Source organism: Achroia grisella, unplaced genomic scaffold (assembly GCF_030625045.1).
Source record: "Achroia grisella isolate CSIRO2021 unplaced genomic scaffold, CSIRO_AGI_Agris_v1 utg906, whole genome shotgun sequence".
NCBI lineage: Eukaryota > Metazoa > Arthropoda > Insecta > Lepidoptera > Pyralidae > Achroia > Achroia grisella.
In genome coordinates this window covers 2,976,787-2,999,154 of record NW_026713064.1, presented here as the reverse complement: position 1 = coordinate 2,999,154, position 22,368 = coordinate 2,976,787, and the positions used below count along the sequence as shown (strand labels likewise).

The window sequence follows — 22,368 nt, the reverse complement described above, 5'->3', positions numbered from 1 at the left end:
GCTACTCAATGATTCATTGATGGACCTGTGTGGCTGTTACAGATTTAAACATTTTCCATTGCCAGTTGATACTTAAAATTTAAGAAGGCAAAGTATATGTCGTAGGAAAGGATTGTTAGTAATGTGAATGCCCCAATTACTATTAATGTATCGTATCAGAGCGGCCCTATCGTGCCCTTTGGAAACTAATTTAAATAATAGGTTAATTGCAAGTTACTTCGCTAACAGAGATGAATGTAATTCTATCATCTTTCAGTGGTGCCCAATGGCTATAAACTGTAAATGTAGGCGAGTGCACCAGTATATAAAAAAATCTCATTGGATTTGTATAGATATAAAAAATTATTTTGACGAGTAAGTACCTACCTATATCTTAATATAATATTATAAACTCGAATGTTTGTGAGTATAGATGAATGTTTACAGTAACAATATATGTGTAGGCTATAATAAAAAGATATTATGTAAATTGGGCGAAATATAACGATAAATGTCATGTAAGTGTGATGCGACGAAGTTGCGCGGGTCAACTAGTTTGATAATATTATGTTATTTGTGATATTGGGAAGGCAGCGGTTCTGTTCATGTTTACAAGTGACGTGTTGGACAAGTTTAATGCATGAGTGAATATAGTATGTGATTGAATTATGGATAAGATTCTACTTTTTTAAATTACTCTAGACACTGTGGAGCTTCTTTCCGTAGTTTGTGTATTTTATTATACGACGGACGTTGTCCGGCCCGGTTTGGACCGCTCGTTTCCATGTAATTGCACTGTTGCATCTGATGACATCCTGCTACTCGCCGTACTTTACAACCAAAGTTTCTCGATTGTAATATTCACATATTTACTGAATACTCATCTCACTGTGAAGTTTATACAAATAAAGTACATATCGTTTGCATTTTCTATTAGTTGTAAAATAGCTGACAATGTAGCCATCTTAAGTATAGATGAAAATTTTTTTAAAGAAGTGTTATTTGACATTTTTCACTCAAACTTGCTAAGTCTAGGTTTAAGTACCGAAAGAGTAAAATTTTCCTGTTAGTTACTTTAGTATAGACTGGATATTATTGTTTCATAATTTAGAAATTTGGTAAACGGTAATTTGCTTTTACACTTTCTACTATTATAGATATATAAATCTATTAATAATACAATTATAATAATATGAAATTATAACAAACCAATTAGTTAAATTCCAATGCGGGCAATATATGAAAATATTTTTTAAACTATCTATAATAATGTTCCTACAGTTTCGTATCCAGTGGTTTTTAAAAATTAACTATACAAAAACGTTAGTTGGGAATGCAAACTGTGCGTGATAAAAATCAATTGGACGTGTACTAGAGACTTGGCGATGGTAGTAAGGAGTTAAGTTCCCATTCACATGCATGCACCCCGGGCGAGACGCGCTCGCCCAGACGTATCGTGCATCGCAATGAACCATTATAGAGCCACGATGCCAATAGAGATGTAGCCAACCAGGGATGGCAACCGTACGAGGAACCTCGTACAATTACGAGATTTTTACCTTTAAGTACAAGAACATTTTCATTCTCGTACAATAAAAGCGGTCAAAATACTAAAATTAACGAGATTAGAGAGCCAAATTGAGATAATGTACGAGATTTAATCAGATTTTTTTATTGCTGCCTCCGAAGCTAAGTCTTTTAAGGTTGACAACCCTGCAACCAGCCTTCTAGGAACAAGTGGGCAATTTACAAACTCGATAGTAGGGGAGGGCCGGTCATTACGGGATCGGCAGAATTAATGATTGCCAACAGTCTTTAAACGAAGTGAACACTGACAATACCACTATAAGTGCTATGCCGTTCTGAAGATTTTGCGTTTGTTAATTTATGTCAGTCGCATGAGAGCCTCGGTGGTCTAAAGGTTTAGTATACCACCTTACTTCCGATTGTTGAAGGTTTCGATTAAATATTTGTACGCACGATTCAAACATTTTTGTTCATGAGTATTATTGTTTGTATTGGTGTGAGTGTTATTGTATATTATGAAAAAAAATATTCTTGGATATTGTAGGTGAAATATATTTTAAAATCGGTTAATTATATGTTGAAATGATGGAAAACTGTTATTTTCAAAATGAGATTGACATTACTTAAATGAGCTTAATTATTCTAAATCTCAATCACCATAATTGGGGCCAATTTTATATTAATGTATTTATGAAAACCTCCACAGTTGTAATAACCTCGGTCGAAATACATGCATGCAGTCTCGACCTCTTCAAGATTTTATCATATGTACGTACATTTACGTTTAATTTATGTATATGTGGAGTTTAATTACCATTCTCTTTAAAAGAAATTATAATAAAGAACGTGTTTTGGAGAGCGCGCATTCCCGCCAAAATACCACAATTGAGCGCAGACGCAGCGCAGACGGCGAATTGATAGTCTCGACGCGCACAAATAAACGAAACCAGACAAGCGCATTATCAATATGACGGCTATCGTAAAACTGCAATTTAAATTATTATTTCGCAGCACTAAACGCACATACGTGAAGTTTTATTTTTGAAATTGTAGACGGTTTTATTTTTTTATCGTTTTATATTAAGATTAATAAAAATTGTAATTCAATTATCTTCATGACCAAGAAACAGATATTGGACTGAACTGGTTCAGTTATTTTATTATACATTTAAATGTTATCATAAAAGTTGATATTCAATTTATTTCAATTGTCAATATAATTAATAGAGTCCACTTTGTAATTGCAAGTACCTACCTGGCACGAATTCGTGCGTCCAGTACACCATAAACCGCAATATAATAAATTAATATTAATATCCTATCTAGTATTAAAGCCGCGAGGATTACTGTGTATATGACCATCTATTAAATATCTAAGATTTCTGAGTGCTGCATTCTTAAAACTGAAAAAATATATAAAAAAATATGTATAATATGTAAATATACACACCAACTGTTGTAGCTTCGTAGATTATATTAGAAATCCTCATAATCTTAAGTACTTATCTACTCGGATAAATGGGCTTTACTAAATCGAGTGTGACAAAATTTGGAGGAGTATGAGACTTATGTATGTTTTTTGCATTTTCTGACCTTGACAAGAGTTTATTTTGGGCTTTTGTCCTATTCATATAAGGAGATTTACCTCTTAACTGCTTCATTATTCATCATGCAATGTGACATACCAATATGTAGTGTGTACAATGCAGAAGGAAGTTGGCCACGCGTAGGCTACTTTGTCAATTATAAGTAATAAAAGTTATGTAAAAGAATTCACGGATTTTTAGGATCAAATAATATAAGCCTATCCAAAACCTGTATGGAACAACTGTATGGACAAAATTTGTATGGAATCAACATGGGAGTAAATCGTATATATTGTAAAAATAATAATAAACATAATTTCTGAATACAGTACAGTTAAAATCCTCCTTCCTTACCAAGTTGGTTATAAAATAAACCAACCTACTATCAAGTAATAATTATCAAAAACTACTTATACAGACAAAGGGCTATCAAACCTTGGAGTACGTAGGTACTCGTATTATATCATAAAGATTTATTGGCTCGATACCATTTCTTAAATGACTTCAGCTTTGCGAAATATATAAATTCCCTAGAACTGGAAACAAGGTGTACCCATATTTTAAAACAAGCGATAAGCGTGTCGGGTCGCTGGCTGCTCCGCTCGCGGTCAGGCTTGGGTGCGCCTATAATGAGCCCGTAAACTTTGATAGGGCTTTAAACAACCATTTTGTAGCCAGCCGGTTAGGGATGATCGATATTAGAAGAATATCGATGGCCAACGATGTCGACGTCGATAAATAAGGTGTTTTTTTAGTGATGTCGCAAAAACATGGGTTTCATAAATTACGCATGTCTGTGTATCAAGGGATCCATTAGTAGGTATCATCGTATCTCCTCAACGAAAAATTGATTCTATATCTGAGTTGATGACTCTTAACTGCAATTTAATTTTTTTTTCATATATAAAAGAATATATAATTTTTCTTTTAATTCGAAATTAAAATTATTAATTTTATAATTGTTAAAACAACAGTTCAGCCAATTTTCGATATACGATAAATATCTATTTCAGAAAACATCGGTCTATCCCCATGGCCTATAAGTATTAGTTTTTAGGCAGCAAATAAAAAATCTTATATTTTTGTAAATCGGAGGTATCCTTTTTGTGGCATTTTACTTTTCGGGTCTTGTTTCTTCGTCGATGTTATCTGATGATAGGATTTAAAATATCGATGTCAAAACATCGATATTTTCTCATTAAACATCGACGTTTATTCATCATTGATGAACATCGATCATCCCTACAGTTGGTTGCTAGGTGCCCGTGATAGATGTACACTTGTTACCAGGCGGTCGGCTCGTGAATCATTACTATTTATGCACATGCTTATAGCTAATAATTTTATGATCAACTAATGTATCTTTAATGATAATGATGAAAAACGATGTTGAGATTATGAGACGCGGCGCCAATAATAACGGGCCATTCAAGGCAACCATTTTGTAGGCGATTTTTTTATGTCTTAAAATGACATGACGGTCATCCGATGGAAAATGTCAACAGACGGTTATAGACATGTTCGTCATCATGGACTTCACGCTGTAACGCCCCTGTTACGCCTTCTGCATTGCAATTTCTCAGGCTTTTAGTTTACTGCATTATAATAGACTACCAAAAAATGGCTATTGGTGACAGTTGAGTGAAGATGACAAGAAAGCTTTTTTCCTAAAACAGTGTTTCCTAAACATATTCAGCCACTCTGCCTGGTGTTCTCAAAATACTTAAATTCCTTAATATAATAGAGCAAAAACAGTTTTAAAACACTTATTATATTATTGAATAGTCCAGAGATGATTTGAGGACATACATACATATATATAATCGCATATCATACGTTAAGAAACTCTGCTTTAAAAGTATAAATAGAATTTATAAATCGAAGAACATGTAAATTTTCCGTATTTTCATAAAAAAATGTGTAATTATCGATTGCGCAAACTTTTCTTAATAATTATTTTTAAACTTTCGTGTTTAATATACATTATATATGTTGTTAACCGGGTCTGAGCAGTAATAATTTTATGGTAAATAAAGGTAACCTTTCTCGACGTTTCGGCTAAGTTGCACTAGGCGTGGTCACGAGCTGCCAATTCATTAACAATATAAATAACCTATTTAATATATACCTTGGCAAGGTCCAGGGTAATCAAGAGCAAGATGTTTGGCAGGTCGTCGGCAGGCCCGCCGTCTGAGCCGGCAGAGCGAGGGATAAGTCTTGCCGTCGGTGCCGCAGACTGGGCCGACCCGCCGGCAAGCAGCGGCGCATACACATCTCGCGCGCCCGCCGCGGACTACACACCGCCGCCCGGAGCCGCACGTCACATCCGCGCAAGACTCTGCGAATGGCAACTCCAGATTAGAAGAAGAAGCTAAGCGAAGCTATAAACAACAGTTACGGTCAACAGCATTAAAAAGAAAGAGTAAAGAGAAAAGTAAAAACAGAACTTAATTTTATTATATATAATGTAAATTATTAATACACACTTACTTGTATACCTACAACCAACGGCATTAGAAAAATTGGAAAAAAGTACAGTTATATTTTTTAGTAGCTGTCCGCGTGGAATTTAAATTTATTTTTCCAAAATAAAAGTGGCCTAAGTTACTCCTTATTACATCAGCTACCTGCCAAAAAAGTCCCGTCAAAATCAGTCCAGCCAGTTCAGAGATTAGTCTGAACAAACAGGCAGACAGAAAGACAAAAATAGTAAAAAAATGTTATTTTGGTGTATTTATATTCATATGCATGTAGTAAAAACGAATTTCAATATTACAAACAGACACACAAATTTGGTAAAGTTGCCGGGGCGTGTGATCTGAAGTAAAATGGCCTATGCTTCTATATGAATAGCACTTCGAAAATTATATCATTATATGGCGACCGTAACGTCTCTCCTAAGATGCCATTTCAGAGGATGAAGGTAGGCCTTCATACTCTGCAATTTCAAGCTGTTTGGCGGCAGAAATAGGTGAGACAGAAGTACGACGTACGAACAAAGTCTACTTCAGTAACATTGTACACAATATTGTCATCGTAACAACTGATTAACGTGACGTCCTCCGCTCTCCGTCCTTTGTGATATGAAGAACTTAGTATTTATTTAAGTAGACTTTGTTTGCATGGGTACTTCAGTCTAACTATTCCAGTCTGCACACAGCTTGGTTTGTGAGCTGTTTCAGTTGAAGGGCTTCTCACCCTTCAGGCAGTGAAAAGAGGATAAGAGGCATGACATATTAGCTCTTAGAATAGCATTGGAAAATAGACATAACTAAACTTATAATTATTAATATTATTGAAACGCACTTAGTTATTTAGCATCTCTACATAAGCATTAGCAGACATTATTTCTGTCAAGGCTAGAATATAAACTACGCAAATTGAATAAGTGCATTTATGTAATGTATCTATAACAGCTCTTCCAAGAATATAATAGGTATAATGCACAAAACATTATTCGTGTATTCTTTTAAATCACATTTTTGTCACTGTGCCAAAGTATTTCTCTCGATTTTGTAGCGCGTTGTTCTTCTATCGGACAATGCACTCTAGCCCCAATTATTTGTTATTGTTATTACAATGATGTATCAGTTCATAAAACTATTACAATGATTTAATTAAGGTTTATAATGTACAAGTAGATATATTATGTGTCATAATACATGTAAAATCTCCACTACAAGATTGTTACCCAATAGGTTCTAAAGAAAGATTATTTTAGGACTTAACTATTACAGTGATCGTGCATGTATTTAAATTGAATGATAATCATTTTTGTAGCTATATGTATTATACAAATATGACCAAGTAAGTTCATTGATGAATTTATAATTGTTGGAATATTCGTAAGATCATTTATTTTTAAAGTGGTAAACGTTATTTATCTACCTATACACGCAGATCAATAGGGTATCACATAATATGTTATACTATCATAGATCACTCGTACTCACGTACGTTAAGTAGGTAAAAAATACAATTACTGTAATCACAGGTAAAATATATTATTTTATCTGTAACAATTACGATATTATTATGGTATAGACAACAGAGTAAATAACACAGGTACGTTTTATAAGAGTTGCAATCGTCCTTATAAGAACAGAACCAAGTTTGAATCTGTAATGAATCATACAAAAAAAATTGTACAGTTTCACAATTTGTTTTGTTTTTGTTGAGACATGGGTTTGCATATCCGGATATTACATTTAAAATGAATCTATGTAAATAACTACTGAAAAATATGGCGTATTGAGAACGAAATGAAATGAAAACATTGTCACACAGATTAATAGAAATTTTATTTTGTTACTAGTGACATTAGGCTGATAGACCTTTAAAGGATATACAGATAATAAATACACATAGGTAATATTTTGTAGAATACATCATCATTAGAGTTTTAAAGTCTTGCAATAGAAACATGTTAATGTTCGGTGGTGGGTGGTAAACACATAAAAACGTTGTAAATTTATGTTTTGTAAATTAGACGTTGAGTTGAAAAAATATTTTGAGATGTTATGAATACGATACGATACAGATACGATCTAATATGATTCGGACCACGCACAACGTAGGGCTTCATAGCTTGTTCTATAATAACTACACGTATTTAAACACCGGTGAAGTACTTAATTTGCCTTTACTGTGGAAAGACGTAAATGATATAAGCGGATGTTTCAGAAATCTAGATAGGAATGTAATTCAATCGTCAATGAAATGGTGCTAGTAACCTTACTTATTTACAAAGGATTAATAATGTTTATTAACTACGATTTACGACAAAATAGTTAGGCTTTTTTTGACATAGCGAAGATTTTATTGTTTTATACATTCGGTTTTTTAAATAATTAATTGCAACCTTGTTTTTTATTTCTTAAATATTAATCAAGAATCTGTGTTTCGGTTAAGGCGTGAGATAGAAACAAGAGACATATTATTTACGTGATATCTCGGGTGGCAATCGACGCCTGTTTGATGATATGATATCATCAAACAGGCGTCGATTGCCACTTACTATTAGGTAGACCGTCAGCATGTTAGCCATTACAATTAGATAAAATATTACGAGTTAAAGGTTTGAAGAGTATTTCCTTAGTAGATATATCATACCCACTGTATGGAAGTACTCTTCCGACCTGTGTAATCTAACCTGCGCATGCAATGCAAGGTACGCCTCCGGAGAGTGCTTTGAAGAAGAATATCTCGCCGCTGTCAAGGTCTTGCGGGCTCCAAGCAGCGGGTGAACGCGCGGCGCCCGCGCAGCATTCAGCGCGGCCGACTCGCAACGCTACCACTGAGCTGCATCGCCCGCCACGCTCCATACCCGACCAGCAGATTCCGGCTGTGAACATGAATACTTAGATAGAACTTTATTTGAATAGAAGGACACATACAAAAATAAATGAATTAAGAAGAGATACGAACTAGTAGTAGTGTTGAAAGAGTTTTAGACACAGTCATGGTTATATAAGGTTTTTAAAAACAACGATAGGTTTTCTCTTGTAGTTTATTTTACCTTAGTTTACTGCTAGCTTTGAAAAGATACTTATCATTTTAGTTTACAAATATTTCGTGTGATAGAGAGGCAAACTCTGAGCAGTTCCTCCAGACTATGGGTATAGGTTTATGGGGCCCCTATGCCGTCGTGTACGTCGTCGTGTACTTCAACACTCACTGCTCGGATTTTTCTCCCTGCTCTAGATACATGTTCTAGTATAAAGTGCATTACAGTTCTAGTCATGTCAAGATCTTTTAGAAAATTGTAGAAATAATTCTGCTGGTACACCTCTTCCAATTCGACCTCATAGAAAATATAAACAGCCGTTTTTCGTAAATTACGTTTAATTATTACGTTTAATTATTTTTGTAAATTAAAACAAATAAAACCATTCTGATATATGAAACTGTTTATTGTCATTTCTAGAAGTTAATCCAGAAGGTTCATAAATATAATAGACGCATATGATTATATAACCCGCATTGTATATCCGTGTGTACTCGAGACAGGCCGAGACGCTGAGATGAATACGAACTACGCAGTATATAGCGAGACCGTAACAAAATAAAATAATACAAGTACATGTTTACAAAAATACGCAACGGAAACCGGAATTTGCGTTTACTACAAAATAAAAATGTTCGCTCTCAGACTAAACATTTTATAACAGATGCATGGAGTTCTTAATAGGGTTACCGTTTATTTGTTATTGATTTAGCGGGTACGTACTTCAGTTACTTGGTATCATGAAAGGAAATTAATAAACCCATAGAAACAAACAACATACCATCACCATTATTACCCCGGTTTTTTACGTAGAAGCAAAGTCAATTTGCATCGTAGTGAAAGCAACACTTGACATGTCCACATTTCGTTATTATTGGTATGGTAAGATCTGATTATTACTAATTATAGAGTATCACTATTATTGTTCCAAACAGGAGTAGTCAGAGGTAAACTGCTAACATAGTGGAGAACGCAATCATTTAACATACATGTTCACACATTTCTTTGGGTACCTATATTTGAACCTAACATGGCAGGGTGTCGAGCCTAATATTACTAATAAACGTTTTATTAACGGCTATTTCCATACCAGATTCTCAGTGATAAATATCAATTGTCACACTGTTTTTATTTCAAGTTTCTGTTCTCGGCTAAATTTTAGCTCACCTGATGACCTTTTTTACCCCAAGTAATTCAATAGGCCGCCGTTCTTATAAACTATACAAAAATAATTATAATGAATGTGACATGGTCTTTAGTGAATTTCACTTTATGATGTGTTCATCATCGACCGTTAATTGTTATCTGTGTCAAAGAATGTCAATTGGAGGACGCTGAATGTTGTAAAAATTTTCAATTTGATATAATTTTATATATTTATTTATTAATCTATAGAATTCGTCCACGGTATTTTTATCATGCAATTGAAGCCATTTTTGCACGTTTTAGTGAACAATAATTATATTTTTATCGTATGTCAAGTACACCGCTTTTTCCTCTATGCCTGTTAACTGTACCTACACTTAGGTATTTTAAATTAATAAACATAGTAAAATGGATTGATTATATTCACTAAGAACCGCGTATATCTATACATATTTTCAGAGATTTTATTGAAGTACAAATATATAAAAGTATTGTACACCGGAATAGTGGTAGCTTTTTCGAGTTTGCTTGTTCCAATTAAAAAAAATCAGTGTGGGGTTCGTCCATGGTTTTTCTATGTATAATGGTCGTCCTAGTTGTTCTATTCCTAACAAAGTTTTATATCAGGTTGACCTTTACGCGGTCTCCTCTGGAAACCTTCGTGGTTAACTTCTAATGACTTAATGTATGCAGGTGCTCCGCCGCCGCGCCGCTTTAGTGAAGTAGGGTGCATCAGTCCATATAATAATTGTCTTATCCACTTGCTTTTTACAAGTAATAAGCTTTGAAATAAGAAAATAAGTGAACAAATTTTTACTTAAATATTATATAATTACGTAAAAACGTCGTTTCCTCAAAGGATTAGCAACAAGTAAAGGATCTCTAAGAATGTGAACTAAAATTGTGAACAGGTACTTCGGTTGTACGAATTTGTCCTTCCATGTACGTCTCTATTTAGTAGAGCTATATTTGAAATTAATTATGTACTATTTTATTAATATAATTGGAATTTGGTATAGTAAATTTCATTCCGAACCGATCGTAATGAAAGAAATATATTTGTATTGTAATAAAGACTTCGTTACCTGTATGTTTGTTATGTTTCATCACAATAACCTTAGTAGGTAACCCTATTAGAGAAAGATTGGAGGCGTAGCGACTCCGTATTCGGTTGGATTCCAGCGCGTGAGTCACGGTCTCGGGGCATGCGCTAGACGTCGGACAGACACTATTTTTCAACACCGGCTGTCTCGACCGACCCAACATGGTCATAACCCGATATTTGCCGATTCTTTTTTGTCGAATAGACTTTTTTTCGGTGTGTTTTGTGGTAAATACCGTCTAGAATGGCGCATCGCCGCTTCATTACGATGCATGGAATTTTTCTCCGTTATCGTTGGCTTGCACCTCCTTTCAATATAGTGTGAAATTGTGAATATGAAGCAATAAATTTATGTTAATTTGAAAAAGGAACTTTATAAGTTTGTATTCAAATTGGATACTCTTTTAACCCAGTATAAAGAAATAATAATACGAAAATGTGTTAAATTCAGTTTAGAATTTACCTCATTTTCATGTTAAATATAAAATTCAATAATATATAGAAGCAAACAATATTTTTTATGTTAACACATTCTTATATTTTGAACTAATATCTAACTTATACATGTTACTGCCGTAGAAAGTGTCTGAATTTATTTTTATATTTATACATAACTGCTTTTATACATAGCAGTATAAGTTTCGTTTATTCTTTGTATGACAATAAATAAATTTATGAAATAGTTTAAACATTTTTTTTCGTGAGTAATTTAAGTTCTAGTGTATGCATATGTAAGTACTTACCTACTGAGTTTGATTTTTTTTGCTTATTTGTCTTTTGGCTAAAAGTATTATATCAATATTTGTTTATATCGTTATTAGATGACGTGCATATACTGTTATTAAAAATAAATATTAAATATATTTCGTATTTACGTATCTTAGTTATACTACCTATATACTGTAAACAAGTAAGTGATAATAAAAATGACGTTTTAGAATTGTAAGTGTATTAGAGTGTTGATATGTAACCCAATGTTAGAAATGCAAATAAAGTTGAATATGATTTAAGTGGCGGACGAAGCCGAGCGCGGTTGTTGACCCTAAGAATGTAATATGTATCTTTTTAATTAAATTTTTATTCTATCAAACAACTTTCTAAATAAAACATCAATATTAATACGAATACAACTGTCGAGAGAGTTATAACGATTTATATAAAAAATGTGCCTATTGTACCTAATTAAAATTTGTAAGCGGTTAAGATATTTTTATCCAATACAGTTTTATATGAATCATTCATTAATGAGATATAAACGATACAGATACATATTTACTTCATTTACCTCTTCATCATTCACATGGTTCTCAAAACACTGTTCGTTTTAATGAAATCTATAACCATAATCCTGAAACATTTTGTGACACATTAAAGTACGTCTATGAAGTTGTTTCAAAGCATCGTGAAATTATGTTTGCAGTCCGAAAAGCTTCATGAGATAGACGATGAAATTAATGTCATAAAACTATGTATTTTGTAGAGTTCATATGATTTTTAAAGTTCTCATATACTGTCAAATTAAAAAAAAATGGGAAACGTTTTTTACAAGTGGGTAAGTTGGATGTAATAATTAAATTTACACAGATCACATTATTTATATACGTATATTTTTAATTTTATTATATATTTTATTTTCTCAACTAACAATAAATGAAGAGTTATCTGCACTTTACACTCACATATAATTATAAGTATTGTTTTTATATGTAAGCATTATGTAAATAATGTTCAGTAAGTAATGCAGCAGCATTATATTTTTATTAGAATTTTATTACAATACAAAAAGTGGAGACGAAAAGAGCAACCCATAAACGAAAATCGTATCTAATGTACATTACTCCAGTTACTGCAGGTTGCAATTAATTAATTCAAGCAAATATAGAGACGTGTTGTCAATTAATTAGTGGACTGGATGGACATTACTTGATTGAACGAAGCTGAACCTTTTTCTGTAATAGTAGAGCAGAGGTTGCATTACAACGTAACATATAGGCACAGATAACATAATATTATATAGGTAAAGTGGAGCCCATGGCCCCCGCTAGCTTGTCACACCTTATTGTGTCATAAATAGATATATAGCTGTGACCGTGGATTCACCCGCATGACATTTGACCTTATGTGTCATTCTTATGTTTAAGTAGGTACTGTAAAGTTTCCTAAAAATCCGTTCAGTCGTTTTGGCGTGGAAGAGTAACATCATCATCATCATCCATCCATGTGTCTGTCTATCCATACTCATAAACTTTCGCGTTTATAATATTCTTAAGATGGTCTATAGGATAATACATATTCAACTTGTAACTTGTAAAATATGAGTATAAACGTAACTTGTATACGAAAAACAAATATAAACGATACAGATACATATGTATAATATTTTACTTTAGGCTACATGAGCTAGCTGAATTGCCGTTTCAAAATAATCTATGAGAGCAAACTTTAATTTAGTTATACTCAGCTCGCACTCGGAACTTGTCAATACTGATAATAAAATGTAAACATGGATGGCCCCTGTTGATAATTATTCTTGGGGAATAGCATTAGAATTTCTATGTATACATTGTACACGTACAAATATTATGGCCATTGTTCACACTATTAGCGTAGATACAAATTGTGAACCAGTCGCGAAAAACAAACACTCGAGTCAAGTGCGGCCAACCGTAAATAGAACATGCAGTCGCTGGTCAGTTGTGTTCAGTGTTGCTACGTGAACATCTTATTTTTGCCCTAAATCCCTTCAAATTTGACAGGCGAGAATGAAGTACCAAGGAAAGCAATTTACAAAGTCTATTTCTGTCATAATAGTAAGGAAAAGAGGTCAAAGTAGACCATATAGAATGTTATCATTCCCTTATATGTATACATATAAGTTGGAACTGACTAATCAGAAATGTCTTTATATTAAAAAATATATATTTATCTTTCTAGTTCCATTAACTTCAGTTTGTTTTTACTTCACTTCTTGACAATCCTTCAAAATAAATCTCCGTTCGTTTAGTAATTTTCTTATATTGCTATTTATCTATATACAAATAAAACTTTAACATAGATTATAGTTCTTGTATTTTTTACTTGATCCCATCACCAGAGTCACCAGTAGAGGATAGGATGAACTATTCACATCAGTTATTCCATCATGGCGAGTTCGCCAGGAATTAATTACTATAGCGTCCAGAAAAAATCACGTGGAGGTCGAACTGACATAGTATTTTGCAATAAAGCAATTTGTCTTATTATTAACAATAACTTTCCTTCCTCATTTATTATAGGTCAACCTTCCAGCTTTAATTCCATCCCCACTACAAATTTATTCCCGTTTCACCACAAAATCCTCCCAAAATCGGGGGAAAACCCAAATTCCGGCATCACTGGCTGTGTCAACTCACAAATTGTGACCGCATGAATGGCACCAGAATAGTCTATGCTAAAATTGAACGGCTAATTATACCTGACTACTGCTTTATTCGGGACACTTAAAAAACAAACAAACTTTGATAATGACTTCAATAATATTGCTCAATCCAATACCAAAAGGCAAACGAAAGATAAATTAGTTTCGATCACTATAAACAATAACAGGATACCTTTCAACTTATTTTTAACTTGTATCTCTCATAATTTTTGGTTTCAGAATAACACGACTTCTTGTTTCTACTAGTGGCTAGTGAGTTAGCTTTTTCAATGTATAATAATAATACTATTAATATTAAAACGCGAAAGTTTCGATGATGGATAGATGGATGGATCTAAAGAAGTTTATTAGTCTGTGAAAAAAAATCTGAATGGATTCGAATGAAATTTGGTACATACGCAGATAGTATGTTTATTATCTAGGATACTTATAACCGTATTTACGCAAGCAGCGTGCACTGTAAATTACATTGAATCTCTTGAATAAAAATATAGTGTAATACCGTAGAACTTGGCTTTGACACGCTACGGCGTGTCTAGATAATACAATAATGTGAAAACGGTTCTGAAAAAGCATAGACAAAAGTTTTAAAAATCTCTGTTTTGAGTTCTGTTACATTGATATAGTCTCCCAATAATAGTTTTTTTTCCTATGTCTTCCAATTACAGACATTTTTATTATAATTAAGTATAGCTAACAGAATATATTTATACACCTAGAATATTATATTTGAAAATAATCCAGCTAATTTAAAATGGTGATTGTCTGGCAGTCAGGGTCTTCTAACTTTTTGTCTAGTTTAAAGTACCTGTTTGTCTATTTCATGACCACAGTTAGGTCTCTAAATCTTTAAGACTAGTAACTAACCGCTTTAGAAGTACCTGAATAAATTAATAAATTCTACGTATTTAAAGTATTTATGCATTAAATACTACAATGAAGACTAAATGATGATTTATTTAAAAATATATAAAAGAATATATCTTCATCTGCTTTTTTTTGGATGAGAGATAACCTTATGTGTCCTCGAGATACAATCTGTTTACATATTTTTATTAATGTCCATTTAGAAGTTTAGTCAATTTAGTCCATTTAGTATTTAGTTAAAAGGTAACAGACAGATACACTTTCGAATTTATATTATGGATATTGTAAATTTCGGAAATCTTAAACACTTAACAAACATTTTAAATTAGTTCATTGAATTATTTGTAATTTTAAAATATTGATTTAACACATACTGTTTCAGGATATAAATATATATTTTAACTATTTGATAAGTTATTAATATTCATCATTAATGAATGAAAAGTATAGGTACATATAATATGTACTTACTACAATTGTTAAATTGGAAAAGTTACTTAATTCTTCAATAAATGTTATAAAATTTGATGGACAGACTTTATATTGAGTGTTCCAAAGAAGAGCATATATTTAGCAATGCTATAAATATCTATTCCTTTCAAGTATTTTAATAATGATACATATTAAAATATTTGAAAGGAATACCTATATTAAAAAGATTATTTAGGCTATATTTATATTTTAATATAACCAGCGAGAAGAAATATATATATATATATATATATATACTTGGTAAAATTTTGATTAAATACATGTCTATATATATCCAAAGTGAGAACTCAATTATGATATTTGTATCACTATTTATATTACATATTTTCGTACCTATTTAATATATTTATTAATATATAATTTCTGTCTCAAAGAAACGATAAATATAGCATCGAAACTTCCAAAAATGAGTCTCGTTCTTAAAGTAACTATATCCATAGGCCTGAAAGGAAAAAGATTCGTCCACCCACAGTCGAATTAGTTTATTAATCATTCAAGTTTATAGGCAACAGATGATGGTATGAACCTGAAGGTACTCAAGATTTTGTTCATTACTTTAGTAAGTTATATTTTAAATTATTAACTAATGGAATACCAATATTTTTTCCAAATTTAATTGAAATTGGATTCAAGATTAAGGAATCTTTGGACAATATGAACCCAATTTTTTCTTTATTATGTAAGGTACATAATAACAATAACTATTTATTGCAGAAAAAGTGATTTTAAATCTACAGAACAATGAGTCTCAATTTAAACACTACCTTGAAACTAATAAGACAGGGAAGCTTATTCATTTTTCAAATAAATTAAAAACATTTATATATCTGTGGTAGTTGGTGACCACAGATATATAAATGTTTAAATTGAGACTGACTGATTTTATAACGATTAAATAAGTTTTATAAATTATAACAAATAATAATTTGTTGTTCTCTTTATTTATTTGGTTTATAATTTAATGTGTATAGTTAAATAATTGCAGTTTACAAGGTCGCAGTCAGCAGCTTACATAAATTCGGCCGTGTCAAACATGTCACCGGGTGGAGGTGGATACGGTACGTGGATTTCAAATTGACATGGATATGTGGACATTTTTGATGATATGCCAAAATATGACATCAAAACCGATGGCAATCTGTACAAGAATCTAAATGTGGCTAGAAAAATATTTTTCTATTAATAATACCCCTTTTAAAAACTTTATAAATTTGTACATACATTAAAATTTTAGTATAATTTTATATTTGAAATATTACGTTGTGCAGTGGTTAGTTTATAATAAAAAAAATTATTTAAAACAAACATGTCTACAAAATTAATAGAAGTATACCTAAAACTGTGTTGCAAATAGTCACTTCCTCCTCCGAGTTTATTTTCAAAAATATATATGGGTTTTCCAAAATATAAATAATAAGATATTTTATGTTTGTAATAATATATACAATGTTGAATTATAATGCATTTGATTACTTCATGTAACAGTTCATGTAAATAAAGTCATAATAAAAATATATACATACTCTAACATAAAAAAAACTGTTTAACCAAGAAATGAACCTTAAAAGTTGAGATGTAATTAATCTTCCCAAATACGAGTATAATTTCTATAGAATATAGAAGTAATATATAACTACAGAAGTACGACGATAGAATAAGACCTATGTAATATCATTAACCTATTAAAAAAATCTACTAATTTAAAATAAGAAATTCAATTTTAGATTAATGATTAATATAATTTTGAATTGTAACTTAAATCAACAAAAATATCTGATTCCTATTAGATGAAGGTACAGTACGCGAAACTGAGTTGTTTTATTTTCAATTCATGCAAACAATAGTGAGTGAGCGGTACGTACGCCGCGCCGATGCACCGACCGATGCACCTCGAGCGAGTCATCATAGTGATGGGACAAAACATTTGATATCGATTAATTGTATTAAATTACACAATAGTTGTGTTATAATATAATTTCAAATTATAACATGTCATGGTTACTGTAATTATGGTGCATATAAGTAAAACATGTAAATTTAAAATTAAATAAATATGAAAATAATAGGACATATTCTAACCAGCCATTATTAATAATTTTTACAAAATTTCTATATTATGATGACATAGTGTGAACATCGATAATTTGTAAATACTGGAACAATTATTACAATTGAAATATGTTTTTTATTAGTTACATATTTCAAGGTTTATATATATATATATATATATATATATATATATATATATATATATATAAACCGAGTTTTCCTAGTTGTAATTTATCTATAGGCATAATAAATGATGTGTTACAAATTATTAATACGTCAGTAGCATTATCGGAATATTTTATTTATTACTATATAAACGCAGACGGTTACACCGTTTAGTTTAGTTTAGTCTACGCGTGGACGCAACCTGAGCTTCTCACGTAGAATTCACGGAAACATTTGTATGTGGCGAGCGGGCGGGACACACATAAATCTCACGAGGCGATTGAATGCAGACGCGTAAGCGTGCGCGTGCGTATAATTCAAAGGGGCGATCACCAGGAATCGCCGCTTGGCATGCAGACGGTTGCCTTCATTCCAAAGCAATAAACCCGTTAGTGTCGATGTAATGTGCATACTGGAGTATAGTGCATATTACTCGAAAATAAGATCAGCCTTACTGTATTATAAGGCTTCTCAAAATTTGTAGCTAATGTCGTGTTGTCATATTTATGGAATAACACATAGGATATTTCTACAGAATCTATGAAATGATTCACTGTAAGTATCCATCCTAAGTTTTTGATAGAAATAGATAGCTCACAAGTTTCTTGCTCATTCTTCTTGTGATGAATCTGCATTCCGAATGAGTGGTAGAATCAAAATATGACTATTCAAAAGTGCTTGAAATGAGTTTATTTGAATAAAGATTATTTCTATTTCTATTTCTAAAAGAATTAACCTGTGTAAATGATGTTATTCTGCTGGTGTAGGTAATGTATACCCTCATATTTTTTTTTTAAATTAAAATTTTCAAATTACTTTCATTGATTCGTTCATTTAATAATTGCCTTCTTCTATACCATATATTAAGAACACACTAAATTTATTATGATTACCGATAATTATTAATCAATAGTGTAACCATCGAGTGTTCCGCACATCCCTAGCCCGCAGGTGCTCAGCCGGTTGATATGCGGTTCCTGGCGAATGATCGGCGCGGGCGCCGCCGCCGCCGAGCCGCCTCGTCGGCCAGACGACCAACTCTTTAATATTTATTTACACATGCAAATGCCCTCGCCTCACCAAAACAACTGCAGCCATCTCCAAACGAAAATTTGGCTCATCGTGACGACAAAAATTTAACATGCGAATTGCATTTGAATGTGGTTCTTCAGTGCTCGATATTCTATCATAATTAATATTTAATTTTAAGTATGAACGGTATTAAGGTTCTATTTTAAAAAAATATAACCAATATCTGTATGTGTGTGTCATAAATGTGGTTGTAATATTTTGGTATTAATTTAATGTGTCGTAAGTAATACTATAAAATATCAGAGGTATAGCACCAGTACGACTACAGATTTATATAACTTTATCTACACACCATCTATCAGGCAGATAATGGTCATGAAACTTGCAGATGTTTAGAAGCGCAAATCGAGGCAGATTTTGTACAAGTCTTTTCGGTGAGCACGTCTGTGTTGCCTATTTCAGTCGCCTTCCTTTCCAATTTATATTTCAGTTGTATGGTGAGATAATCTTCATTATATATTAATCCTCCAGAATGGCAAAGTATGAATGGTAACACGGGCGTCACATGATAACGTGATGTCACATGATAATTAATATTTTATTATTACTTTAAATTTCTAACTTATTAAAGGCACTATCGTATATATGATATATAATACGATGACGACATTTTAGTGTCTACCTATTACTATTACTAATTGTAAAATTTTCCTTAAAATGAAAAATAACTGTACAAATTTTTTTCATCCTGGAGGATGGTGTAGTTTGTAAATAATGTATTTTTATTCAATAAAGAAGATAGAAATATTATGGCAATACTCAGTGTCGTATTTGAGTCCAGCCTAAACCTTTATTGTAATTAAAGGAATTAATTACGAACGCTACGAACACAAATATGAGACTAATACACAATTAATTGTTGAAAGCAAATCATGGAAATAATTTTCATCCACTTCTGACGTAAGGGCAGAATATATCTATAAAAAAACTACCACAGAAATGAAACTCTTTGAGTAGTTGGTTGAAAATATCTTATGCCTTGACCTGGCATATAATCCATCAAGATGTTGCAAACAACTTCAAAGGATACATTTTATGCAAGATGTAAAATGAATGAATGAAACAAACATTTACTAGATAGAGCTATACTGAAGTGTGCCAACATTAATCAAATATGAGTACATACGTTACAATGTCTTCATAATTGCATGCACGGATGTTATAGCATACAGAAGATGATGGTTGCAAGCAGCCCAGAACAGATCTATATGCCATTTGATAATGACTCAATACACAGTAATAATAATAATATCCTTGGACAATTCACACAACACCCTACTAGTGTTTCCCAAGCATATTAGAGCCATGCCCCACTTTAGTCTTTCTAAAATTTCCCCTCCCCCTCCCCCCATGTAATATATATAATTTATAACAATAAAAAAATTATTTGTTCACTTAAGATAGTTAAGTAATAGGTCTTAGGAAGAAATCACTAAGGAATTCTTAATGAAACAGTAAATTTTCAATATATATAATTTAAAATTGAAATTCACGTTCCGTATAATTTTTATAACACTTCCATTTTTGAATTGCCCTTTTAACAGATCATTTCGATTAGATTAGATTGCCTCCCTGTGAGTCATGAACCCCAAGTTGGTAGACACTGTTCTAGACCCAAACTAAGAGTTTGTGTTATGAATATTATACAACTGAGACAAATACTTAGATAACTTACTTAAATTACTTTTTGTAAATACATAATATACATAGATACCACCCAGACCAATATAAAAAAGCATAATAATGAATTCAAATGTGTGGGAATCGAATCAACTAATGGTGATATAAAATTTGTTTCAAACAGACAAGATATTACCACAAAATAAAATATACGTGAAAAAGTACTTTTAAATGGCAGTTTATTTAAAAAAATGTAAAGTATAGTCATTTTGCTCGTAAAGTTATCCAAGAATAGCGATTAAGCCGGACTCTACGTAACCGCACGAACGGATGTTTCCCAGACATAGAAATATTATGTTATACACGTAAGTGGATATTAAGTACGTAGTACAACTAGGCGCTAAATGCTGTTAATTTCACTTAAACGTTGCCGGCCATGTATAAGGCATGACTAGCTTATGTATGCTCGAATAAATTATTATAAAGAACATAGAAAATCGTACTTAGTTATGGTTAAAATTCGTTTTTAAAGACAATTTACTCGTATATAGCCAACTATGCTAGCTATAGCTCAATGTTTTTTATATTTTATTTGTTGTTTTACTATCATCTGCGTGAAATTTAACTGTTTTTTTTATTAAAATAAAAGTAGCTTTAGTTACTTTTTATAACATTAGCTATCTGCGAGTAAAAATTCCGTCAAATCGGTCTAGCGGTTTCAGAGATTAGCAAGAACAAACAGACAGAAGATACTTTTTTTATTATAATTCATGTGAAAAGTGAATTTGAAATTATAAACATACACTTTAATTTTATTTATATGAGTAGATTACGTGTTGTCTGTTATTTAAATATTGACTTTAGCCGCGTTTTGATAAGCATATAATGCATCAAGCAAATGCGTAGTGTTTCGTTGATAGGCTAAAGTTGGTTATCCATAAAGATGTTAAAAGAATGTTGTATCGAAATTGTATTCAATATCTAAATTCACTCTACCAGTTATCGTAATTTAGGCATAAGAAAATTTTGAAATAATGCGTTATGGAAATTTGTTATACATATAATTATTTCTCAATAAACATAATTTATCATGTTCATCATTGTTTTAAAGTGTGTATACGGATCAAGTTGCTATCATAGACACTTCATATAGATATAAATAAATAACTCTGTACAATTAACACAGCGCCATCTAGTCCCACGGTAAGCAGAGCTTGTGTTATGCGTACTAGACAACTGATATAAATACTTGGACACTTTTTTTGTAAATACATACATAACGTACATAGAAAGCACCCATACCGATACAAACCATCATACTCATGAATACAAATGTTTGCACCGTGCGAGGAATCGAACCCACGACCATCGGAAGTGTAACGGTGTGCTAAACCGCTAGACGAGCCGTCATATTAAGAACTAAACTATAAAGATATAAAATGTTTGTTTTATTGTATTGATCATATGATTAGATTGCTGGTTACTACTGGCTGGTGAGTCACCGAGTTGTATTGAGACAGATTGAGATTTTATTCACGAAAAAGTGGAGACTGTTTACTACAAATCACAAATTAGAATAGTTCCAAATAAACTTCATTCATTTTCTAAACTCATCTGAATCTAAACAATAGTCAACCGATTTCCTAAAGTTATTTTAATTTATGTTACTGAATAGATTTCGATCATTCTTATTGCAATAGATGGATTTATCCGTTTTCCTTCCCTCCGTATTAGTTCTTTAGTAATTTATATATTCATAAATTACTAAATTATGATTTATTCGACAAAGAATATCTAAATTAAATATATATAAATTTAT

General features: G+C 31.9%; 1 protein-coding gene across 1 annotated transcript in view; it reads right to left on the bottom strand.

Moving 5' to 3' along the window:
* Window positions 1–22,368, bottom strand: part of LOC131853741 (follistatin-like) — a 32,152-nt gene that overhangs the window by 7,986 nt on the left and 1,798 nt on the right. Inside the window, 2 exon segments of the mRNA XM_059204763.1 lie at window positions 5,221–5,430; window positions 8,245–8,436. Coding sequence (XP_059060746.1) covers window positions 5,221–5,430; window positions 8,245–8,436 — 402 coding nt within the window.